The sequence below is a fragment of the Gossypium arboreum genome, chromosome 7, assembly GCF_025698485.1.
Source record: "Gossypium arboreum isolate Shixiya-1 chromosome 7, ASM2569848v2, whole genome shotgun sequence".
Classification (NCBI taxonomy): Eukaryota; Viridiplantae; Streptophyta; class Magnoliopsida; order Malvales; family Malvaceae; genus Gossypium; species Gossypium arboreum.
In genome coordinates this window covers 86,277,094-86,297,632 of record NC_069076.1, presented here as the reverse complement: position 1 = coordinate 86,297,632, position 20,539 = coordinate 86,277,094, and the positions used below count along the sequence as shown (strand labels likewise).

General features: G+C 35.4%; 1 protein-coding gene, 1 long non-coding RNA gene and 1 other non-coding gene across 3 annotated transcripts; 2 read left to right on the top strand and 1 right to left on the bottom strand.

Annotated features, from left to right (window-relative positions):
• The first annotated feature begins 5,910 nt into the window (after positions 1-5,910).
• On the top strand, positions 5,911-6,017 carry LOC128296206 (small nucleolar RNA R71). Its single transcript, XR_008286755.1, has one exon. It is a non-coding gene; the product is annotated as a small nucleolar RNA R71 (small nucleolar RNA).
• A 5,189-nt stretch (positions 6,018-11,206) lies between these two features.
• LOC128295068 (uncharacterized) lies at positions 11,207-12,640 on the top strand. Its single transcript, XR_008285371.1, has 2 exons — positions 11,207-11,375; positions 11,597-12,640. It is a non-coding gene; the product is annotated as an uncharacterized LOC128295068 (long non-coding RNA).
• On the bottom strand, positions 12,215-19,104 carry LOC108455509 (uncharacterized). Its single transcript, XM_017754062.2, has 18 exons — positions 17,843-19,104; positions 17,662-17,751; positions 17,365-17,566; positions 17,148-17,274; positions 16,445-16,537; positions 16,232-16,313; positions 16,095-16,154; positions 15,967-16,019; positions 15,692-15,858; positions 14,596-14,809; positions 14,138-14,195; positions 13,996-14,052; positions 13,658-13,906; positions 13,351-13,418; positions 13,210-13,266; positions 13,026-13,119; positions 12,773-12,913; positions 12,215-12,664 (listed from the first exon to the last, which is right to left on the bottom strand). The coding sequence occupies exons 1-18, from the start codon at positions 18,785-18,787 to the stop codon at positions 12,572-12,574; spliced, it is 2,850 nt and encodes a 949-aa protein (XP_017609551.1). The 5' UTR covers positions 18,788-19,104; the 3' UTR covers positions 12,215-12,571.
• Between the last annotated feature and the right edge of the window lie 1,435 nt (positions 19,105-20,539).

The window sequence follows — 20,539 nt, the reverse complement described above, 5'->3', positions numbered from 1 at the left end:
TACAAGAGATGACATCCTCACTAAAGATTCACTCAAATTACTCAAAGTGTTTAAGATTCAAGATTAAGCACTCGATTGTCTAACATGAGAAGTTATTACTATAGGCTTACATGAAAATCAAATCTCCACCACTTGTAAATGATATGATACACAAATCAAAAGGTATTTGCATGGTTGTAACGGGGTTTAGGTTACGGGTATGGATACAAGCTGAAGAGACAAAGGTTAGAATCGAGATAATTTCAATATATTACCCCACTATCAAAAACTTAATTATTGAATCACAAAAAAATATCTAGAACTATATTACATGAGCTCATGACAACTTTAGCTTGCTGAAAATTACAATAATAATATTAAGTTTTTTTTTTAAGAACAAATCAAGTCAATACAATATAGAAATCATACTGCCTGATTCAGTAACAAAAAAATGGTGAACATAGTGAGGTAACAATATTAAAAATAATTCCGATAAAAAATGGTAAATTAAGTAAGAGGATTTCAACAATAATGGGTTAATGGGTTAATGATGAGGGTTAATTAATAAAAAGGGTTAGTAGGCTCAACGGGGTTTACTAAGGGTTTAATTATGTGGGAAGGCTTTTTATGGAGTAAGTGGATTAAATCCTAAGTGCCTTTATCATCTCAATATATTAAATCATACGTGTGATCTCGACATGTATAATCAAAGCAAGTTCTAGAATAACAGTTCAATGTTGACACACTCAAACCACAAAAGAAGTGAGCAAAAAAGAAAGCTATATGCTCAAAAGGCTTAAAAATTTCACCAAAAATTTGGGTTTTTGATGTCATTCCTGTATACTTAAGATTTCAAGGTAATACCTCAATTTAGGAAAATAGTCTAAAAATTTTAATTCTCAAAATATCAACTTATCATGTTCGATTCTCTAATGTCCTATAATCAAATTATCATGCATAATTCTCATGGTCTAATTCATGACATATCAACAATAATTATAGATCAATCAGAATTCATTCGATCAATATTATGAGAAAATCAATTAAGCACAAGATCAAATTCAGGGATTTGAGAATAATGCGAAAAGTTAGGCATCATGTTCATGTTCACCCCCCACACTTAAGATGTATATTGCCCTCAATGTACAAAGATAGATTATTCAAAATGAAGAAGATCATAAAAAGGAAGGAGGTGAAACTCCCTGTTATATGGATGTGGAGCTTGATCCCGAGGCTGGAGTGTTTGGGAAAAGTGGTAGCTGCCACTGTTCTTAGCTAAATGAAGAAATTGGGTCGTTGAACATGGCACTCGTGAGTTATTGTTTCCCATTTGTTTCTTCATTCTGTAGAATATTCCTAGCAGGTTTGCTTGGAAGCTTGTAGAATCATGAAGAGCTTATTAAGAGTTGGTATGGAAGAGAGTGTAGTGGGATTACTTGTTAGAGATACCAGAAAAATGAAGAAAGTAAAATTTACTAATATAGATATGTCTTTCAAAAGAAAAGAATAAAATTAAAATAAAAATAAAAATAAAAATAAAAAGATAAGAGGATTTAATGATCCTCGTCAGTAGGGCCCTCAGGTGGTGGCACTGGAGTGGCGATGTGAAAGTGCTGGCACAGCTGCTACATCATGGCCTGCATGTCGTCCATCTATCTATCACGTCGCCAATCTCGCTTGTGGATCATCTCGAACTGGGTAGTGCAATACTGCTCGAAGTGAGCTAGTCGATCGGAAAGGTGTGCCAATGAAGCATCCGCATGAACTGGTCGTTCCCTAGGTGGCGTAGTAGAAGGCTCCTCGTGCTGTGGGGAGACATCATCAGGAATTTCCTCTAGATCCTCCTAGTCAATGGTATGAGTGAGACGGTACTGAGGAGGATCGACAGTGCTCAATCATCCTCATGTGTAACATAGTCGTGATGCCCTGTGGAGACATTTGACCTATTAGTGTAAGCGCTGATGACTGGGCCACGGTGTTGAGGAGGCCGAAGTGTCTGGCAAGGCGGGTCACGTAGGGGCCGATAGAGATTACTCCTTTCCGATGTCGCTCGGTCTGATGGCGAATGGCGAATGGCGAAAGTGATGAAGTATGCTAAGTCAGTCACGTGTGCATTCACCATGCACCATAAATAGTAGGCGTCGTGGGCGTTGACAATGCCGGTGCTTTTTCTCCTTCAGGTCAAGTTGTGTGCCAATATGACATGGAGATATCATAGGGAAGAGGCGAGAGCTGAGGCCTTCGAGCGGCTGGGGTTGTAGATGGAAGAGAGTGGTGCCAAAGCTTTCCAGTACGAGGAGGGCAAAATGTAGATATTGTGTGGTAGTGCATTCATGTCCTCCTCCTCTATAAACTCATCGGTGTAAAGTCCCAGAGCGACTCCAAACTTTGAGACACTCATCGCTCGAACTAGACCGCCTAATCGGAAGTGAATGGTGCCTGGGTCGTCATTGTTCGTCATCACCACCTGTAAATGAAAAGTAGAGCATAATAAAATTAGCTCTAAATAAGTGGGCTCGGTAATAGCGAAGAACCGTTCCCATGGGTCTGTGGATAGAAGGGCGTGGATGGCATCAGCTAGCTGGACTTGCTCTACGGCAGCCCAGTCAATGCAGCGACCTGTAGTGAGGGGTCGTGCACGTAGTATCTGAAATAGCTCCTCCTGCGAAGCTTGCAAAAACTCAAGGAATGGGTGGCGAACTTCGGCTGTAGCACGTACTGAGGAAGAACCCGGTCCCCTACGTCTCTTTGAGGATGGGACCGCGGCCTTCTTGCCTCTCGATGATGACATAATGTACCTGAAAATGTATGAGCATTGATATAGTAGTTCCAAGATGTTTTAACATTTATCGATATCAAACGAGAGGTGAAAAATTTATATGATTATTCAGAAACATGTAATGAAATAAAAAATGCATCATCGGTTACGCAAGAATCTTAGAACTAGTATATGCTATTTAGTAGTTTAAACAATTCAAATATAGAAAATACTAAAGCAAATTCCTAACTTAATTAGAACAAATTGGTAATATTAACAATATCTTTGTAAGGTATATAGAATACTAATGTAGCAACACAAATTGGAAAAAAAACAAGGTTGAGAAATTAAACTAAAAACTGTTGTATGGCGGCGCATGGGCGTGTTGGTGGTGAGCACTGGCGTGTGGCGTGGGTGTACAACCGTGTGGAGGAAAAATGGAAGGAAAAGAGAGGGGAAAGTGAGGATTGATACAGGGGGAGTGGATTTAAGGGTGGTTTGGGGTTGGGGAAGTGAGAATCTGGGGAATGGTGGCCAGAAAAGGGATTAAGGAGTGGGGAAGGGGAGATTTCGGCTAGGGTTTTAAAAGGAAAAAAAAATGAACAGTGATTTGCTTATATAGGGGAAGTGCACTTGGCCTAGGGCCACGCCCGTGTACTCTAAAGGTGAGCCCGTGTTTTTCAAATTTTACAATTTAGGTCGTACCTGGCTATTATCCCACGCTCGTGTGTCGGGGCGTGTATGGCACACGGCCATATCACATTGTCATGCCTAGCCTTGTTCTCTTCTCCCACGCCCGTGTGTTAAGGTACCACGTCTGTGTCAAAGAAACAGAATCGAGCCTTGCCCTTGGCACGTCCATGTTTTTCTATTCCCACGCTCGTGTTCACCTATCAAGTTCAACATCGGCCATGTTTTACGGCCATGGGGATTTATCGCATCCCGTGTTTTGGGGAAATCATGTCCTGCTTTCACACGGCCGTATCGTATGGCCGTGTCTATTCCCCTGTTTGGCCACGACTTTAGACACGCCCATGTGTCTGGCCGTGTGTGCTGAAAAACTTTGCAGTTCAAAGATAAATCTAATTATTTATAGTGTTAGCAGTAAAAAAAAAATAAAGAAATCAAAATATGTTAGTGCTAGGGTTGCCTCCCGAGAAGCACTTATTTATAGTCTAAGCTCGATTTACCTCTCTAGTGAATGGTCAGAGTGGTTCGAGGAGTTTATACTCCTCGTTCCTGCTATCAATCTCATCAAAATAGGGTTTTAATCGAGTGTTGTTTACCTTAAAAATACTGAACTTGGGGTGACTCACCTCCACCGTACCAAATGGACAAATACTGAGTACCGTAAGAGGGATTTCCTCATTAGGTGTGGTAGTGACAATGTGGGGATCTGCAGCATCTAGTAAGACTTTATCGCCAACTTTAAGTTGATTAGGAGAAGTATCGGCCTTGTTTTGACGTAGTTTCGATTTATCATGTGTTCTCGATTTGTGTACTCGCCATTCATCTAGCTCCTCTATTCGTAGCCTTCGTTCTTCATAAATATGTCCTCTATCATTTCTGGAACATGACTCGTGAACTTCTTTAAAGCTTAATTTCTGCAAAGTCATATTGTCAGTTTTAGTATATTGGTGTGGACTATTACCTTCAATGTTCGATGTAATGCCAGAATTACGAGCTTGAAGGGTGATCGTTTCGTCTTCCATAGGAAGTGTAAACTCACCTGTGCCAATATCAATAATTGTTTTAGTAGTTGTTAAAAAGGGCCTCCCTAAAATCAAAGGGGTGTTATTATCCTCTTCAATGTCTAGAACAACGAAATTAACGGGAAATATGAATTTATCTACTTTCACGAGTACATCTTCAATAATACCCCTAGGGAATCTTAGAGTTTTATCTGTCAATTGAATGCTCATCCTAGTTTGTTTAGGTTTCCTAAGACCTAGTTGTTTAAATATTTTGTAAGACATTACGTTAATACTAGCCTCTAAATCAACTAATGCATGATGTATATCTAAACTACCAATTAAGCAAGGAATTGTAAAACTCCCTGGATCTTTCAATTTATGGGGTAACTTATTCTGTAGAATAGTTGAGCAGACTGCATTTAGCTCCACATGCGATGCTTTGTCCAACTTCCACTTATTTACTAAAATCTCTTTTAAAAATTTCATTGCATTTGGCATCTGCGACAAAGCTTCAATAAACGGTAAGTTAATATGTAATTTTTTCAAAAATTTAAGGAATTTACCGAATTGTTCGTCTGAGCGGTTTTTTCTTGTCGCGTTAGGGTATGGCACACGAGGTTTATATTCGATAGTCACTGGTTTGTTTGTATTTTGACCTACTTCATCTCTCTCTTTGCTTACCACAGTTTCTTGCCTCGGTTCTAGTTCAGGCTTAACGACTCATTCGTCATCTCGAGTATTAATTGCATTGAGTTGTTCCCTTGGGTTAGGTTCGGTATTACTTGGCAAACTACCTTGTGGTTATTCGGAGATCAGTTTGGAAAGCTGGCCTATCTGAGTTTCGAGTCTTTGGATCGATGCTTATTGATTTTTAAGTGCTATCTCGGTATTTTGGAAACAGGTTTCTGACATTGATATGAATTTTGAGAGCATCTTCTCAAGGTTCGGTTTCTTCTCTTGTTGATAAGGTGGCTGTTGAAAACCCTGAGGATTTTGTGGCTTTTGATTTTCTTGACCACCCAGGAGAAATTTGGGTGGTTCCTCCAACCTACATTATAAGTATTATTGTATGGGTTATTTTGAGATCTAAAGTTATTATTACCCATATAGTTGACTTGCTCCTCTTCGGTTGTGGGATTGAAGGATTGATATTCTGTATGCACACCTCCTCCGCTTGAGTCACACCTCATTACTGGATGTACCTGTGTAGAGCCAAGAACACTATTAATCTTTTTATTGAGAAGTTCTACCTGATTTGACAGCATAGTAACTGAGTCGACGTTATAAACACAGGCTATTTTTGTTGGCTTAGTCCTCATGACTTGCCACTGATAGTTATTCAGTGACATTTCTTCAATGAATTCATAAACCTCTTCAGGTATTTTGTTGTTGATGGTTCCGCCAGCAGCTGCGTCAACCATTTGCCGAGTCGATGGATTCAGACCATTGTGGAATGTTTGTACTTGAAGCCAAAGCGGTAACCCATGGTGAGGGCACCTTCTCAGTAAGTCCTTGTATCTCTCTCATGCATCGTAAAGTGTTTTTAAATCCATTTGCACAAAAGAAGAGATATCATTACGTAATTTAGCCGTTTTAGCCGGTGAAAAATATTTTAATAAAAATTTCTCGGTCATTTGTTCCCAAGTAGTGATAGACCCTCGTGGTAACAAGTTCAACCACTATTTAGTTTTATTTCTCAGTGAAAAGGGAAATAACCGAAGACGAATGGCATCATCAGAAATGCCATTGATTTTGAATGTATCGCAAAATTCCAGAAAATTTGCTAAGTGAGGGTTGGAATCTTCATCCTGCAAACCATCAAACTAAACAAACTGCTGTATCATCTGAATAGTGTTAGGTTTTAATTCAAAAGTATTTGCAGCTACAGCAGGTCTAACTATACTAGATTCAGTTCCTGTTAAAGAAGGTTTAGCATAATCATACATAGTGCGTGGAGCAGGATTTTGATTAGCCGCAATTACAGGAGGTAGTTGATTACCTTGGTTTTCAGCCATCTCTTCGGTTAAAGGTTGAGTATCGTCTTCTTGCTCGTTCTCCGTGTATCGTAAGCTACGCCTTATCTCTTTTTGATTTCTACGAATTGTACGATCGATTTCTTGTCAAAAAGTAATGGTCCTTACGGGTTTCTTTTAGTCATAAACTATAAAAACCTACCAAGAGAAAGAAAAAATTAAATTAATAAATAATAATAATGAAATTAAATTAAATTGCAAGAAAAATAAATTGCTGAAGTAATAAAAATTTAGCGTTCCTAATATTTTAGTTCCCCGGCAACGGCGCCAAAAACTTGATCGCGTAATTCGTAACAAGTAATAAATATTTATAATGAAGATCAAAACTAGACTAACTAATATCGCGATGTAGGCAAGTGTACCTGTCGAACAATAGTATAGTTTTAACAAGACTGGATTGTCAAACCCAAAGGAACTAAAAGTACTAGTAATGACTGTCTTTTTATTATCTAGCTTAAGAATAATGGGGTTTTGTTTTAATTAACTAATTATCTAAACTAAGAACGCACAGAGAAGAGAATTGGGGAATTGCTTATGGGAAAATCGATTGACTTGAGACAATACCTAAGAAAAATCCACCTAGACTTTACCTGTTATTCTGGCTCCAAACTGGACGATTTATTCATTCAACTTGTTCCGTAGAGACCCTTAAGTTATGTTACTATCCCTATTTAAGACTAATAACGTCTAATCCCTAGATTGAATAACCGAAACTTTTCTTTAATTAACACTCTAGGGTTGCATTAACTCGATCTATAGAACCCTTTATTAGGTTTCACCCTAATCCGGCAAAATCTTGTCACCCTATTTCTAGGCGCATAATCAACTCCGCTTAATTATAACAAATGTACTTTTAGACAGGGTCTATTCCTCCTTTGAATAAGAGCGTGTCTTGAATCAGTATCCTGGGATATCAAAACAAGAATTAAGAACACATAATTAAGAATAAGTTAAATATTTATCATACGATTCAGAAAATAATAACAAGATTCGTCTTAGGTTTCATTCCACTTAGGTATTTAAGGGTTTAATTCATAATAAAATAAGAGTACATATCAAAAGTATGAAAATAACAAAACATAAATAAAACTCTAAAACCCTTGAAGGAATTCTGAGAGAGATCTTCAGTCTTGGAATAGCTCCGGCTTTTGGGATGGATCGTCTGGCTTTCTTCAAGTAATTTCCGACGTGCGGTTCTGTACTCCAAAAAAGTTCTGGAGAGAGCGGCCCCTTTCTAAGTCATACTTAGGGTGTTTATATAGGCTTTGAATTAGCTTTCTTCCTCCCTAAGTATCATTTTCCATGTAAAATACAACTCTTTGAAAAAAGGACGCGCCCATGTGCCACGGCCGTGTGATGTGATTGCCAGGCAGTGTTCGACCCGTTAAATTGCACATGGCCGTGTGAATCGTGAAAGCCTTGGTCAACACCTTCGAAAGACACGGGCGTGTGAGCTGCCCGTGTGGCAAGGCTTAGGGCGTGCCATCTTTTCGATTTGGTCAGCTTGTCCCTTTTGGGCTCCTTTTTGGCTCCTTTTGACTCTTGGTGCTCTCCTGAGTACAGAACATGAAATAACCGGATTAAAAGCACCAAAATCCATAAATCTAGTAATAAACATCCATAAATATGCTAGGTATTTGGGGTAAAAATATGTATAATTTTGCGTTTATCAACTAGGAATTCATTTTTCTAGTTGAAATAAACTTCTACAAGTCAATAAGGGTTTTACTTATTCTCCCTATAAATAGATGGCACTGATAGATCTATTTACACAACTTTATTTTTAAGTAGTGAGAGTTTATTCTTAAGTAGTAAATTTATTTTCCGGAATAACAATTATGTCAGTTTCTATTGAGAAGATATTTTCGTTTTCACACTAAAAGTAAAGAAAACTATTTCTAATTCTGTGTTTGTTCGAATTGTTTGAGCTCACACTTAAAGTAGTTCGTGGTACGACAATAGCGGAGAAGGTCATTCGATTGAAAGCCAAGAATGAAAAGGATTTTTCTAGTCGAAAACATAGATGCAATTTTAGTAAAAGGTTTATTGCTATAAATATCACAAATCACCTCAGTTTTTAAATTTTTAATTTTCAACTGAGCAATAAAAACATTTTTAAACTGATTTTTTTTCCAATAGTTCCTTGAGAACTTACCTTTCCTAAAAGCAAAAAAAAAAAAAAAAATGGATGGACGCTTCTTCAAGGCCTTTAATCCATCACCTTTTCATTTCCCTTGCTAGAACCAACCTATATCAATCTCTTTCTATTCAAATACATAAAAAATAACAATTTTCCTCAAATGTCAAAATGTTAAAGTAACCTTTAATAGCCACATTAATGGCTCAACTAGCATAATAATGCTCATAATGTTAGAATTTATAAAATAAATCTACAATATAACTTGATAAACTAGGATCTGTCATGTAAAATCATTAAGAATAAATCAAGAACAAAACTAGATGCGAAAGCGTACCTGGATCCATGGATTCCTTGAAACTTTTTGGAACTTGGGGATTTGATCTTCCAAATTAGCACATAAGAAATTCAGAGAATATTTGCTCTCTCTTTCCTAATGATGGGATATTAGAAAAGATATCTTGTGTATAATTTGGGGACCATAACCCTAATATTTATAACCTTAGCATATTAGTTCTAATCAAATTCTAATTAGCCCATCATTAATTAGAATTTGATTAGAAGAGTATCTACACATATTTGACCCATACTTTATTTAATAATTAAAAGCCCAATAAAATTCTAACCAAAGTAGATCACTTTTAGTTTGGGCTAACCATGATAGTAAATAATAACATGTAATTATCCTTATTATATATGTGATGTCCAAATTTTCCAACACATAAAAGTTAAATGGTGTGTCAAAATGAAGAGAAATCATGAAAACTTACAGGTTTTTACTTTCACACTCTAACCCAAATTTTCTCTCATGAGAGCTCAAACTTTAGGTATGGGTGAAGAAGAAGAAGAAGAAGAAAGCTCAAATAAGACTTTTAAATGTTTATTTTGCAAAAAAATGGAGGAAAATGGTGGAAGATTTAAGAAGATTGGAGTAGAAAATGGAAGAAGAAACAAAACAAATGTTACTCCCCTTACCCATTTCTGACGACCAATATAGGTGAGAGATGCCACTTGGGAATGTGAAGATGTAATGAGATAGCAATATCACAATTATTCAATTTAGGTAAGCTATGGGACAAAAATTTTTTTAGGAGGGGAGAATTGTAATGCCCCAAAAATTTTCAGTATTTCGTAACTATTCCGATAATTTTGTTCGTATATTTGATAAAAAAATTCATTTTTATCATATTTAATTATTTTTAGACTATTGAGAGGTCATTAGAATGCATTTTGAGCCATTTCTAAAGTTTGGGGCTCAATCGAGTAAAAATACAAGTCAAGGTTTATAGGTGGGTAGGACTTTAAAGGGTTTTGGTGGGATATTTATGATGTTTTGTGGGGTTTAGGCCTGCCTCCTTAGGATTCGATAGGAAATCTCTGCACCTCAGGGCAAGCTCAAATTACCACATTGGTAACAAAATGTCTTGTCCTCGTGAGTTCTGAGGTGGCTGGCCACTACCCAAAATCACCACCAAAAGATTCGATTTGGTGCCAAACCTATACATCTCCCCCATCACTATAGCTTCCATTATATTTCGGTAATTATTTTGGTTTCACCTATACTATTAATTAAGCCCTTAATTGAATGGGTGTCACAAGTCAATTGGGCATCAATTCGAAAGTTTTGCACGTGGTGAGATTTGAACCCAAACCATTAGGGTTAATAAAGCTTTACTTTTACTACTCAACCAAAAACTTATATTTTGATTTATTTTGTACATTTTAATTTTATCATGCATAATTTGTTACATCCATCAGTTGTATATATTAATAAAATTGTTGATTAAGTTGGTGTCATAAGTTATAACTTGACTCCAACTAAAGATTGATGATACAACAATGAGGATAAATAATTATAATGCATTTAGTATTCTTAATTTGATTTATTTATGTGTTTACATATCATTTTACTCACAATTTTATCTATTTTTACATTTCAATATCGTACATATTTCATTTATTATTATTAATTAATTTCAAACCATATGTTTCATTAATTATTATATGTTATATTTAAACACACTTCTATATTCTTAATACATAGATTTCTCTAGCATACACATGTGATGAATTTCTAGTGTTGATAATGACATTGATTGAGTTTGTGTTACAAGTTAATTCAATATTGAATTTCTTTTAATATTTTTAATATTGAATTTTTTTCACCAACATGATATTTTTTTGACACATTATAGAAAAATAACAATATTGTAATAAACAATTGGAGAACATTTAATATTCTTAATATGATATCTATGCTTATTTAATTTTTTACTAATAATTTAATCTAATTTTTATTTTAATTTCGTAAGCGTCACGCACGTGTTGTTATTATTATCTGTTTCAATTTCAAACTATATGTTTTTATTTGTTATTTGTTATTTTTAAACACATATTTATTCTAAATACATGATTTTCACACAAACAAACAAGCGTGTGTAGAATTTCTAAGATTATTTAAGTCAATAAATATTTATTTATATTATTTTAGCCAAAATAAAAAATAAAGCCATTGGCTTTTGGTGTCCTCTAGGTTTATTGTGCCACATTATATCCTATTGCATTGCATTTAAAAATATCTGTTAGTTAAATTTTATTTTCCGGAAAACAATTTCAGAAATTTCCATTCCGCAAAATAAAACAAGTCAATGTAAATTATATGGTTAGTTCATTTGGGTCAAGTTGTTTTACGCGTGAAAGCTGAAAACATTCTCTCCCAAAAGCTTCACTCTCTCGCCCCATCAATACTCTCAGCTCTCTTACCGATTCCACAGGTAAGTTTCTCTGCTTCTTAAAATCTGTCCTTTTTCTTTTTTCTTTAAAATGGGTTTATGTAGATATGATTTGCTGAAAGGAAGATTTGGGTTTGTCATTTTTGTTCCTTTTAATTCTTTGTTGTCTATACTGCATCTTCAGTTTTTTTTTTTCTCTTAGGCTAACTCCTTCAATCTCTGCTTACTAATCTCGATTCTTGTCGCCATGTCTCTAATTGCAGTTGATGTGCCTTTTAATTTTTTGTTTCAATTAGTTGCTGTTGTTTGTTTCCAAAGGCCAAGGGAGGTCATTTATTTCTTCAGTGATACGAGTTTACTATGAAACTTCAATGGATTAACGCTCGGACTCACATAGCAGTATTACAACTTTATCATTCATCAGTTTTGCTAATTAATGGTTATTTCTTTTCGTTTAGGAAATATTCATAATATTGTAAGAATTAAGTATGACATGAATCTCCATTTGTGTTTACCTCTCCCCGTCTCTTCGCCTATGACTGAAGGTGCTTGCTGTTTTGCCCAAATGAAAATGGAAACATCCCCTGGGATACCCCACATAACTTTTGGTTTTTTACAAAGGTAGTTTCATAAAAACATCTCCTGGAGTCGTGTACTTTTTAAGAAATGAATTACCAAAAAACATTTAAAAAAAAAAAAAGAAATTTTCACACGACAGGATAATTGCATTGTTTAAAAAATATAAAACAAATCGATAAAATTAGTAGCAATATTTATATTATTTTTAAAAATTACTATATTTATATTAAGTTTCATTTGTAATTTTCAGCATCGTATAATTATATCAACATTTAAAATACCAAATCTAAATTAATTCAAAATTAAACGAATAAACAATTAAATTATCAATCTAAATCAAAATTTTCGAAATTTATCGTATACTTCCACCCCTAGTTTCCCTATATTTTCCGCAACTCGACTGCTACTTTTTTTTTTCTTATTTCAGTGCTACAAAAAAATCCAGAAAAAAACGCAAAAAAAAAAAAACAGAAGAAAAAAAATGAAGTATTTAATTGACTTCTATCTTTTTCCTGTACAAAAAGAAAGGTATTAAAAGCAACCCCTTACTGTACATTTTAGGAGCAAAAAATCTGTTCAAAAACTTGCTGCTGATTCGCCACTTTCAAAACCACCTTTACTGTTAACACTAACGCTAATTGTGCCATTAATCCTGCCATTTATCCAATAAGTCGAACACTCGGGACTGGCTTCTGAAGTATTGATGTACCCTGGAAGATCATCATTTGGTAGTCCCTTCTATATTCGTTTAGCTGTGCAATATTAAAAGAATCGTTTTGTTACATGTCACCAATAGACCAGATCAAGTTCAGTTTGGTTTTAACATTAAAGAAAGCAGGTAAGTATAAAATGGTTATTACCTCTTCCTGGGTTATCTTGCTGAATCTGAATTTCTTTGTCCAAATGGATTCTGCTTCATCGGCCGCTGGGAGCACAAGGGTTTTCACTTTTAAGAACCCCAGCAGCTTCTCAATGCAACTGAAAAGGCATTGAAAATAACCCTACAATGTTGGTATTAATTTAGTTAAGACTTGCATTGTGTGGCCTCATCAAAATTGAACAAAAGAGCTTTGATGGGTTAAGGTTTTCTCATGACAAGCAGCGATGAATTACCTGCCCTTGACTTTCTGTACTTGTTGCAACTAAGGGAATTTCAGCCATTTCTTGCCCAAAAACCCGAAAAATACCAGCTGACACAACCACTTGACTGCATAACAAGAAAGAATAATGGCATTCAAATACACCCAAATTTCTAAAACATAATACAGAAACGAAAGGAAAAAAAAAGAGGTCTCACTTGACAGTTAATATTGCACAGTACATGCCTCCAAAATCTTGGCCCTTGACAGTTCTCCTGCAAAACCAATTATTGATATTATTCACACTGCATAATCAGCAAGCATCACAAAGATAGGCAGAAAAGATGAGTATTTCTTACCCATAAACCATTGATGGGATAAGATCACCTCTACTCGATCCAGAGTCACTTATAGGATCAAAGCGCTCCTAATAAATCACACAAGTAATATCAAAACTAGATTAGTACTTTACAGCTTCTGGTACGAAGTACAAAGAAGATGCCTCATTCATTAGATTCAAAGAGGCAACTACGAGACTTTAAAGCTTTATATGACTGTCATATAGGCTTTAACAAGATCAGCATTTATCTAGCTAATGATGATGTTATATAAAATGGATGATAAGCAATGATTTTGTTAAAGAAGTATAAGCAGGAAATAGTATACATGGAAGATCGCAACAGCCTTTGATAGCGTTACTCTGGTGTCATCTAAAGATGTCATTTTCCCGCTGAGAACCCTCCATCTTATATCAAGTTTGGCCTTGCTCCGTAAACTATTTTCTACATGCTTCTTCTTCACAACATCCAGAGATGAATCAGGAAGCTGCTCCTCCCCACGAATGACCAATTTCTGTAAAGCAGAATGGATTCTATTGCAATCCGTGCAACAAAACCACTTTCCTTTTGGTAACTCCTGTTGAGAACATGGTGTCAATAAGAATCTATAAACAGAACCAAATAGGAAATTTATGCAATATTTATGACTGAAAAAGAAAATGGCACCTTTAGGTCATCAATGTTATGATCTCTCAAACAACCCACATGATATTCTCTCTCACACTGACAAGGAGAAAATCAACAAAGATTGATTAGAGTCAATTAAGTTAGACAACAAACTTAAGCACAAACAGAACCAAAAGGATACCTGATCACAGAGTATAACAGTGCGAGGACCAAACCCTGACTTGCTAAAATCATGACCTCTGCAAATATCAACAGTGTGTTAACACAAGAAAATAAAGTTCGAAACATTAATGAAGAGAGAAATTAAGACAGGAAAACAATAGCAACAAATAATTGAGAAAATAAATGACAAGTTTTGTATTCAGGATAAGAGAGGTGGTTTCTCACCAACACAGATTCTGAATTAGTCAAATCAGAGATTTCAGCAGGCCAGGATATTCCAATTCTAGATCATAATTCAGATTTCATTTAATAACTGGTTGCCATTTATATACAGGTAATTGCAAACATTTTGTCAGGCGAACATTATAATAAGACAATATTGAAGGAAAGTCAGAGAGCGGGGTGTTTTCAGGATGAGACAAATAATTCAAAGTAGCATAGAAATATTTCAAATGGTCATAAAAGAATAAACCCAACCTGCATAGCACACACACACTAGGAACTTCTGCCTCTGGAGTTCTGATAATACGAATGCATCTCTTGGTTATCTGTTCTATTGGATCAATTCCAGCAACTCTTCCTGCAGCTACAGCATTGGCGTTATGTTCCACAAACTTTTCGTTTTGGAAGGTATTCTGGCAATATCTACAGTGCCAAGTACCAATTGGAATGCGTGGAAGAGATATACACTCTGCAATCAGCCAGGAAAAGAACATGAGTGCAACAGGCATCTGTACTGATAACAAGCAGTAACTGAAGTAACTCAGATATTGCACATTCTGGTTGTATGGATAAAGAATAAAAACTGCATTTCAAATTTTCATTAATTTCTAATACATAGTTATAATGAAAATATGATGTAAAATTCATAAACCATAGTGTACATGACCTAACCATAATGATAGACCATAACTATGTAAAAAAATTCAAGTCCTGAGAAGGGTACAAGAGTGGAGTTTCAAGGTGATATGATAAGGAGGAAAAGGAGGGCAAAACAGACCTCACATCAAGAGCAAGTTACATTCACATGTCCATCACTCCCAAGAATTCTTAAAATCCATAAATAGTCAATTTTACTTTGCAATATCATTAACCAAATAGGTACTTCAGCAATTGGAGCATCTCACCAGAACATAATTTTGCCTCCAATAGAGCCATTCAGTTAAGAAAAGAATTATGTCCAACCATGAGCCAAAGTCAAAGTTCTCAACTTGGAAGCAAAAGATTATAAGATAATAGTTATAATTTGACACAAAAAAGACAACAAAGAGTAGGATGTAAACACATGAAAACAACAGTAGGCAGTGAGATATTATAAAATTCACAAAGTTTGGAAGTTCAAAAGGTTAGTAGTCAGATAAGCTCAGAATTTAGAATATGGCTTGACATTCCCATAAAATCAGAGATATCAAATTTGGAAGCCATTAACCTCAACATACCATACAACATGTGAGAATTACTTTCTTCACCACTATTGTTTAAATGCATCCAGCACAACAATGGTTATACAAACAATCGAATCCTGAAAAGTTGCCAATAAAGAGAACATTCAAAGATAAAGTTGAAAATTGACCTAAGTGAAAAGCCCTTGGACATGTGTCACAACACAATAGATTCCCTCCATCCAAACAGATGCTGCATAGGTCATCATTCTCATATGTAGAGAACTTCCGATTTTTCGACAGGGATATTGACAATTCATGAAGAGATACCCCATTTGATGTGTAAATGTTTTGAAAACTGAAATTAAAGGAATGTCAAAAGCACACTTATGTTTGTATCAATTATAAGATAAAAGATGACCAACAACAACAAAGCTGAGAAATCTAAGACCAAAGAACAACTTACGGCTTGCGACGACTTGGCCAACCAGCATGAGCTTCAAACTGTGAGGGGCTTATCTGCTCATTTCACACAAGAAAAATAAAAACTCACAGAACTTAAGAATCCAATTTCATTGGGGGGGAAAAAGGTACCTCTGAATTACAGCAGGTGCATAATATTCCAAATCCCCTTTTATAGCCAACAAGCAATTTCTGCAACACATCAAATCACCACTTAGTAGACAAAGTTAGAATAGACGAATTTTACGTTAAAATATGCTCACACTAACCTCTCCACGAACAAAATATGCTAGTTCAGTTCCATCTGGCAACCCATCTTCCTCAAATACCAATTTATGCTTCCTCAGATCCCTTTGAAAGCAATATCAAAGAGATTAAGGCATTTTATAATATCAAGAAGAAAATTATGCCAAAAGTGACCACCTCAACCATAATCAACAAAGCAAATGTCAAATAAGAAAGAAGAACAAAGCTATACTTACTTTCTAGTTACTCTTCCCTGACTCTTAGTTTGTGACAAACTGCATTTTGATGCACTGATAGGTGACTTTGGAACCACATTTGGCTTGGGGGAACTGAAATAAAACAAACAAAAAGAGAGGAAAAAAAAAGGTTAAAATAAAGGGTTGAATGAGTTAAACATTAACAGAAATATCTATTCTTTGATCCTACAAACTAGATAAAACCACTAAAATGCGAGTAAATGCAATGCTAGATAAAAGTATTAAAAAGTAAGTAAAATGCAATGCAGAAACTATCCCTTAGCATTTGCATCTTAAAGATGCTAGCATTCAGATTATGTAAGCAGCAAGCATAAACTTCTAGTTAACATTCACACGATTTGCTACTCTTTATTATCGGCAACATGCATAAAAATGCCTCAACAGTAATAAATTTGATAAATATTAAGACCAAAATTTTTGCATCTGCTGACAAAAAAACTGCAAATTCAACTAAGGGTTAAAATAATATTGTAATATGCCACAGAAACCATACTAGACAAGAAGTTTCCAATCAATGATGAAACTGCAAGGAATATTTTATCTTTCTCCATCTTCCAAACTCAGAAGAGAAAAATTATTCCTTTTTTATTACAGATCTAATAGGACCAAATCATATTATTCTTGGTTTAGTACAAGTTTGATTCTGAACAAAATACTGCAACAATAAACCAAGAAACCACACCTGTCACTAGCATCAGCAACCTTTGTTCCATCAGCCACTTCAGTTGAGCCATCTTGAGACTCTTCCACACCCAGACATGAATTACATAGAACCATAGCTTTCCCAGAGCCAGCTCTAGTAATGGACTCTACAACAATAAAAGAAAAATAAAAAGGTTAGGATAAATACCAATAAGGAATGAGAAAATAAGAACATATAAAAGAAATGAAAAATCAACCTCTGCAGTTCAAACAAAAGCGGGATTTCTTCATGGAAGAACCAATCACCATTTGCAGGGTGTTCTCCAACATGCTCGATGAACTCTCCCTGCATGCGTTCATAACATCACGAAGGGTATTCCCATTCTCCAGGTAAATATAATTTTCTGCAGGCTTGTTTGAGCTCCTTGCATGAATCTCATATAAGGTAGGGCTAATAACCTAAATTAACGATAGAACACAACATTAATGCATTCACAATTTTGCAAAATATGTCATCATATGACAAGATAAATTAACAAATAACAAACCCTTACGTTAGAGCCCTTGCATGCTTTGCAAAAACACAATATCCCGGAACCCTTGATTATTCCTTGAAGCCCATTACTCCCTGCAGCTCTTGTAACCTATATGATAAACATTCAGAAACCCAATTGTTGAGTTTAAAGAGCAAGGCATTCAAACATATCACCTAAAAACTTTTCCCCAGAGCCATACCTTCGAGCTTCGTGCATACCTCACATTTGCTCCCTTGAGTATACCTGAATCCAAAAGATCCTGCAACTCTGTCGGGAAATTTCTTACAAGCTTAGTCGAGACACTTGCTTCCTGCGTCATTGGAGAATCCACACTCCCGACTGTAATATCACCGCCATCACATTTAGCTTCAGTCACATTGACGACAATAGCATCTGTTGCCGCAGTTTCCTTCATTGTCTCCACCGTCGCTTTCAACAAGGACCGAGTAAACCTCCTTACAGGCTTCTCTTCCTTCACCACTTGCTCTATCTTAGTATCACCCTCACAACTAACCAAAACCGGCACCCCTATATCCCCTTTGCAGGGCTCACTTTCTATCACCAAACCCTCCTTTCCCTTTCCTTTTACTTCTTCTACATTCTCCGTTGCTCTTTCCAGTTGACTTTCTTTCTCTCTAATGTCAGCATCCATTTTCTCTTCCTCCTGTTTTTCTTCTAGCGAACCCATTACAGCCTTTTCGGGCTTGCTTTTTCCCTTCACTTCCTTGACAATCTCATCTTCACACATTGGTTCAATAATCCCATCTTTGAATTCCTCATCCTTTCCCAAATCGACCTTCTTCGACTCCTCTTCTTCACAACCAATCACCTCTCTCTTCGGATCTTCCACATCGCTTTTCGCCTCTTCTTCGCTCATCAAATCCACAGATTCCTCCACAACCCTCACAGATTGCTCCAAATCACTCTTCTCTTTCTCATCCTTGACTTCTTTTTTCAATTTCTTGTTGCTCCTGTTACCTGGACTCCACGCCTCTCCTCCATTCTGGGCCTTCCCTGACCGAGTCCGACCAAAAGACCCACAGATCTCCGCTTGAACCTTCAAAGCAAACTCGAACTCACGCTTCAGACCCGTCCTTACCCGAGATAGCACCACGAAATCCCCTGCCTCCGTACCGTTCGCCATTTAGTTTAAATAAAAGGGAAAAAAAACACCGGATCAAATCAAGAACCCTAGGGAGACAATGTTGCCAGAAACAAATAAAAACCAAATTTAAAATACATGTATGAGATGGATTAAACGGAATGAACTTCCGAGGGGTCTTCGGAAATTAAGTAAGACGAGAAAAAAAAAGAGAAGAGGGAGGGTTTTTTTTTTTTTTTGTTTGACCGATCGAAGGAAAGAGATTTGATTTTTCTTTGATGAGAGGGGAAAAAAAAAAAAAAGAAAATAAAACAAAAGGAAACAGTGGAAGGTAGAGAAAGGAAGAAGAAATTCATACGACAACCTTTGTATTTGTCAAAAAGACGGAACTACCCTCATCGACATCGTTTTGGCATTTGTCTATGAGGGTCGTCATTAATTCTTGTTATTTTCATATGGTCCCCGAAACCTTCTATTCTTTTTGTTACTTCACCACGAGTCAAAGTAATTATTTTAAAAGAAATTTATTAGCAGGACCATTAATATTTTCTAAAAATTTTAATTTAATTTTTATTGAGTTAGAAACATTATAATTAGTTCATATAAAAAGTTGAAATTCGTAAATTTCTTATTGCATTAGTATTTGATTTTTAATCAATTTATAAATGAGTTTATATTACAGTGAAAACCAACTAAAACTAACAAATTAAATATTACATTATTGATGGGATGGAGGGAGTAATAATATAAGAACAAACAAGGACTTCTTAGTATTATGAAATATTTTAGGGGTGGAAATAACAATGAAGAAAACATACAAGGACTTGAAAAGGGAAAGAAGAAATTAAACCAGAACGCCACAAATATAGGGGCATTATTGTCTAGTAAAATTCAGAAGGGTATCCCTATATTAGTCGATATTTGGTTTATTGTCTCCTAATTATTCTGAAACTCGTGCAATTTCGCGGCTGCAGATTTAGCTTTTTTGGACCAATCAGATTCCGCCACATAAATTATTGGCGAGCTTAAAGATTCTGCTGGGCTAATTTGTCCAATGAGAGACACGTTGGCTCACATGCTGTCGAAGCGCGTTTACCATTGTTCGTGGTCGTGGATAAGAGTCAAAAAATTCAAACTTACTCAATCCAAGTAGATTATTATGCTTACTTCGATTTATCTAAGAGATTAAAACAACTTAAATCCATCTTATTTTAAATTTTCATCCATTTAATCAACTTTTAATATATAATGTTTTTTATTTTTTTCTTTTAACTCTTACATATAATATTATTGTGGAGAGATTAGTTTTTTTTTAAAAAATTTGGAATCAACTTACCTTTTAACAAGTTAATATTGTTTGAATTGAGACTTTATCTTTCAATCTAACAAAAATTACTTATGACGTGAATTTATAAAATGGAATATCTCATAAAAAAAATCGTGCGTAGTGTATGACTACATCCCAAAAAGGCATGAGCATCCATACATAATAAGGTACTTGAATCCTTGCACCTTAAATGGAAATTATTAGCGCATATGGTACCACTTGATCAAAAGATACTCTTATTTTGTGAATGGTATCCAAAGTCACTTTTTGTGAGAAAAGATTGACTTTTTTTGAAAATTTTTAATGAATATGTTTTTTGTTACGTAACACAAGATCAAAGATGAAATCGAAATTTTTTAAGAGAATTAAAATTAAATTACAATTTTGTGATAGTAAGAGTGTAATTTTATCAATTTAATAGTATATATATTTATAATTTTAAAAGATTAAATTAAAATTTTATTATT

Coding starts and splice junctions, on each gene's coding strand:
- LOC108455509 (XM_017754062.2), bottom strand. CDS start 18,787: ATGGCGAACGGTACGGAGGCAGGGGATTTCGTGGTGCTATCTCGGGTA. Junction 16,538..17,147: donor GTTGCTGATGCTAGTGACAG/GTGTGGTTTCTT, acceptor GTTTTATTTCAG/TTCCCCCAAGCCAAATGTGG. Junction 16,020..16,094: donor GCACCTGCTGTAATTCAGAG/GTACCTTTTTCC, acceptor TGAAATGAGCAG/ATAAGCCCCTCACAGTTTGA.